Source organism: Pyrgilauda ruficollis, unplaced genomic scaffold (assembly GCF_017590135.1).
Source record: "Pyrgilauda ruficollis isolate IOZ18807 unplaced genomic scaffold, ASM1759013v1 scaffold17, whole genome shotgun sequence".
Lineage (NCBI taxonomy): Eukaryota > Metazoa > Chordata > Aves > Passeriformes > Passeridae > Pyrgilauda > Pyrgilauda ruficollis.
The window spans coordinates 11,117,882-11,122,872 of record NW_024515875.1 but is presented as its reverse complement, the minus strand read 5'-3'; the positions used below and the strand labels follow the sequence as shown (position 1 = coordinate 11,122,872).

General features: G+C 56.1%; 1 protein-coding gene across 2 annotated transcripts; it reads right to left on the bottom strand.

The window, feature by feature from the left end:
• Positions 1 to 1,417: 1,417 nt before the first annotated feature.
• On the bottom strand, positions 1,418 to 4,712 carry COPS7A (COP9 signalosome subunit 7A). 2 transcript variants are annotated; one of them, XM_041463994.1, is made up of 8 exons: positions 4,467 to 4,712; positions 4,312 to 4,387; positions 3,720 to 3,808; positions 3,443 to 3,645; positions 2,870 to 2,975; positions 2,367 to 2,518; positions 2,167 to 2,232; positions 1,418 to 2,025 (listed from the first exon to the last, which is right to left on the bottom strand). In XM_041463994.1, the coding sequence occupies exons 1-7, from the start codon at positions 4,626 to 4,628 to the stop codon at positions 2,193 to 2,195; spliced, it is 828 nt and encodes a 275-aa protein (XP_041319928.1). In that variant the 5' UTR covers positions 4,629 to 4,712; the 3' UTR covers positions 1,418 to 2,025; positions 2,167 to 2,192. The 2 variants fall into 2 exon arrangements, with proteins under 2 accessions (XP_041319928.1, XP_041319929.1); XM_041463995.1 differs by having other exon boundaries at positions 1,418 to 1,887; positions 4,467 to 4,700.
• Positions 4,713 to 4,991: the final 279 nt, after the last annotated feature.

Below are 4,991 nucleotides of genomic sequence, written 5' to 3'. Positions count from 1 at the left end.
CAGACATCTGGCAGGTGCTTGACAGGTACCTCCTCCCCTGCTGGCACCTCGGCTCCAGACTAGCCCTTCCCAGGGAGCTGAAGATCGGATACATATGGGCATTATTGTTTCTGCAGACAATCGCAAATGCAGCGAGCGCAGCGCCTCTGCTCCCTGACAGAGACAGATGAAGGTGATGTGACGCAGAAGGAAGAAGGCTCAGGTGATTTAAACAAAAGCTGGAAGCTTTGTCACAATCCCTCCCAACAACTTAGGGAGAACAGGATTCATCAGGGAGACTCCCAAATCCGTTAGGTCTCTCTAGGTGGGCGTACACAATCCTGGCCCAGCTATCCACTCATGTGTTCCAGCAGCCAGATTTGTGTCTCCCATCTGGACAACTCCACACCAAAACTCTCCTACTTGGCACTTCTGTGCCAAGTGCAACAGAAGGGGGGAAGGTGTGAGGCTGCCTGAGCTCTTGGGAGACCCCAGCCAGTGAGAGCCATCATCCCAGGAGAGCTGGCATATCCCTGTCCCCAGCAGAGCCAGCTGGTACGCCCAGCCCTGTGACCGCACACAGAGGAACACACAAAGCTGCTGGGAAGTTTTAGGAGTTCATGGGTTCGGGTGACAGGGCTTTCCTGCTGACAGTCAGCACTGTATTACAGCAGCCTGGAATTAGCAAAGCAGGGATACTGCATTAAACCTGCACTTTGTGGGGTTTGAGATCTCAGATGGCACCTTGCTACCACCGAAACAGGCTCAGACTCACCCCCCTCCCCTTCACAAGACTTGCTCACACCTACATTGCCTCGACTCCAGCTCTCACCTGTCTGCACAGGGAGCTGACCCAGGAGCAAACCCACCCCAGCCAGCGACCCCAACAAGGCCCCATAGAGACAGAGCTCCCAGCTTTCCTTCACTGAATTATTTTTTTTGTGGTTTGCTCATACAGGTTCAGGGAATCAAATTTTAGTCTTGGCACAAGGCGCAGAACCAAGCGGGGGTGGGAGTCATGGTGTCAATTTACATTTACATCAGCTACATGTCGTGGAGAGGCAGTGTGACACTGACACCCGTCTGACTCGGCTCCAAGCCAGCCTCCAGGAGGCATCCTTTGAAGAACCCGAGTTAGTTTTTTTCCTGGGCATCTCACAGGAGTCACTTTGACTGATTTGGATTTTTTTTTCCACCCGAGAACAGCTTGTGCAGCATCTATCCTGTGAGAACTCACACATGTGGGCACTGACTCTGTTACCTTCACCTGTCAGGCAAGTCCCCACATCATTTTCCATTCTGCCCAGGATCACAAGACACACAGTATTGACACAAATAAGGACTTTTTCCTCAGGCACTGCACCTTCCTCTGAGACTACCTGAAAATCACCTTTTGAAGAGTCTAGAGGAAAATCAACCACACAAGAAACACTTTAAATAAGATTTATGATTAATTTCTGTTTTATGGACTCTCATCCCAACAGAGACACTGTGGCACTACCTTTGAAAAGGGAACCTAGTATTTTGAGGATATTCCACCCCAAAATGGGACAAAGGCTCTTAATATCACAGCTTATTTTGGAACCTCCAGAACTGGCATACAAGGCAAAGAGATGCCGCCCACAGGAGCACAGGTTTGTATAGATATGTCCATAGATCTATATTTTTATTGTTTTATAGATATTTATAATATATTTTTATATTTTTAAAAGAATCCCTTCAAAAACTACCCTCCCACCTAGCAAAACAAAGATTAAACAATCAAAGACGGTGTCCTGGAGCAAAGATCCCAGGGGTGTCTCATAGAGCCAAAACGACTGCTGCGCACCAGCACCCTCTTTCCAAGCTTTTGTGATGCCCTGGGGGTGCCAAGGTGACTGTCACACCTTTATGGCTCCTGAAATTGACCTGTCAAAAGACAGGGAGAGAGAAAGAGAGACACACGTGGCCGTGGCGACGGGGGCTTGAGCGGTTGGGGAAACAGCAACGCGTACAACCTGAAGCTCAGAGTGTGAAATGCTGCGATGAAAAGGAGGGAGACGCTGCCTGGAAGGTCGGTAAAGGAGAAAGGAAAGAGAACAAACATGCAGGAGAGTTAGCTGGCAAGATGAATTTCAGAGAAGAGCTCAGAAGCATCACACTTGGGACCCCTGCTACCCCTCCATCCCCCGAATCTCTTCCTCTCACCCTCCCAGTTGTGAAGGGAGATCCAACTAGTTTGATTTAGACCAAATCTTCGTGCTGCCCCGGAGCCTGCGGGCACAAGGAAAAAAAAAAGAAAAAGAAAAGTTCAAAGTGGACACTCAGGTTCGTATCTCCCTTCCTAAGTGCACAGAGAAAAGTGCACTGATGTTCCCACACACACACACTCTGCCTGCACTGCTCACCCTTTGGCTTTGGAGGTTTTCTTGCTCGCCTGGCGCTGGTTGGTGCCAGGGGCCGGCTCCCTGAGCTCCGTGAGGTGCTGCTCTGGGTCCTGGGACGTGGCTGCTGCAGCAGCTGCCGTTGTCACTTTAATGGTCTTCTTCAGGTTTGCCACCTGCAACAGCAGCACAGCAACAGATAATGGGTTTCCCAAAACTGTGACTTTTTGGCCATGGGTTTTTTAGCTGCACTTTGAGTTTTTTAAAAATGTGTTTCTAAAGGAAGCCCTGGAGCTAAGAGCTGCAAGCTCACATCAAGCAAAAGAGCCAACATCTGTCCAGGCCCCTGCACTGCAGAGAAGCATTAAGCTGATTTAGGACTCTTCTTCAGGCAGAAGTCCCTGGGGGGTCTGGCCTAAGGAACTAAAGAATGCCTCGCTTCAGCAAAGACTGTAACAACCACAGGACACTGGCTCTAGCTGTTTTAAGGCGAGGGGCTTTGGCTGCTCCCTGCTGCACCCACTCACCTCGCTCTCGATCTGCTGCTTCAGGGCCAGCTGCTGCTCTTTGTGCTGGTTGGCACGGCTGACCTGCTCCTCGATGCCCGACAGCACAACCTCGCAGCCCTGGCACCTGGAGAGGAGACCCACAGCTGAACGGGCCAGGGAATGGGCACAGCGCAGAGACAAATGGCACAGACAGCAGATTTCAACTCCAAAAACACTGCAATGTGACAGCTGTGCCAGACAGGGAAGATACAGGGGCAGGAGACTGATGTAATAACGCAAGGAATTATGTTATTATGTGGGAGGGGGACAGGTAACAAACCATGCTGGGTTAAGAACTACAGATAAACACTCAGGAAACCTCCTGCCAGCAGCCAGCGCCGTGCAAAGGCTGCTGCATCCCCATCACCCCTCTAGACACAAACAGGGGAATTATTTCTGGAAAATTACTTTCCATTGGAGTATGGGAAAGGGGATCAAGTAGGTCACCTCCCAACACCACCCAGCCTTAGCGACACACAAAGGATCCAGGGAAGCCACAGGCCACTCCTGCAACCTTTTTTGGGGTGTTAGTACTGGGGGCTTCCTCCTCACCACTCCTGCAATGTGCGGGTGATGGTGCTAAGCTCCTCCCTGCGGATGTCCCTCCCAATGCTGTAATCCACCTCCAGGCGCTGGTTCCGTTGATCCAAGCTCCCTCGCAGCACATCTGCGTACACAGCCTCAATCACCAGGTCCTCCAGCTGCCGGACATTCTTCAGCTGCAACTGCTCCAGCAGCACTGAGTAGGGGATGCACTGCGGAAACACGACGGTAACTAGCAAGAGACCATCCCGGGGGGAGGAGAACTCAGGAAAAACAGGGCCACTACCTTGATCTTGGCAGCCAGAGTGACGACTGACAGGTGCCTCAGTTTGTTCTTCTGGGCCTCTGTCAAGGGAGGGAGGTTTGCTGCTTCAGCTGTCACCAGGGGAAAGAATGGAGTATTAGAATTTATGCCTCGTTTCCCAGTTCTGCACAGAAGCATCTGTACCACACCCGTCTCTTAAAACGTCTGCACACCAATCCCCCAAGTGGTGCTTCGTCTTGCCAAGCCATCCCCATCAATTCTCGGCTCAAAAGACCTTTTCTGAGCAGCCTTTCTCCCTGCCACTCTCAACTCAGCATTTTTAGCTGTCCCATGGTTATTTATGCGGGTCTGCACATCCCAATGGATATCTAATTCCCCCCCCTGGCCCCTCAGAAACGTCTCTGTCAGGATGCTCCTTGGCAGGTGGCAAATGGCAGCGTTAATCTCAGCCAGGCACGCCGCTGGTCTGGGGCCCAAAGCCCAGCCGGGCGTGTTTCGGGCCGGGGGCTCAGCCCTGGCTGCGCGGGGTGCTGCCGGACCGGGGAGGCCCTGGGCGCGTTTCCCGCCCCGCGGGATCCCCGGCACCGGGCCGGGGGGCTCGGGGCCGGCTCACCCAGGTAGTCCGCGTAGGTGCCGTAGGCGAAGATGGTGAGGAGGCGGAACACGGGGGAGAACTCGCTGTCGGCCAGCTGCGGGGACACAGGGTCAGGCGGCGCCGGCGGGCCGCGGGCAGGGCCCGGCGGGGCCGCGGGGCCGGGCGGGTCTCACCTCGCGGACGGCGGGCATGTCCAGCAGCTCCCCGAACACGTAGATGCCCGGGGCCTCCAGCACCTGGTGGATCAGGCTGGCGAGCGCGGCGCCGCGGGCCGCCTTGGCCAGCAGCAGGAACTGCTCCTGGCTCTGCCCCGTCACCTTCCCCTCGGCCGCCATGGCGGGGCCCGGCCCGGCCCGGCGCGGCCGCTCGCTCGCCCCCCGCAGCCCCGGCCCGGCCGCTCCCGGCCGGCCCCGCGCGCCCGCCCGACACCGCCGGCGCACAGCGGCCGCTTCCGCGTGTGACGCGCACCCGCCGCCCATTGGCGGAGCCGGCGGCTTGTCCCGCCCCCGCCGCTTCTCCATTGGTCGGGCCGGGCGCCGCGCGGCGGCGCAGTCCCGCCGCCAGGGCGCCCCCCGCTGGCGGGGCTGAGCGCTGCCGGCCGCGGCCGCCTCGTCCCTGCGCCGCCTCCTCCGGCCATCCCGGGCTATTCCCGGGCCATTCCCGGCCATGCCGGGCTATTCCCGCCACTCCCGGCCGCC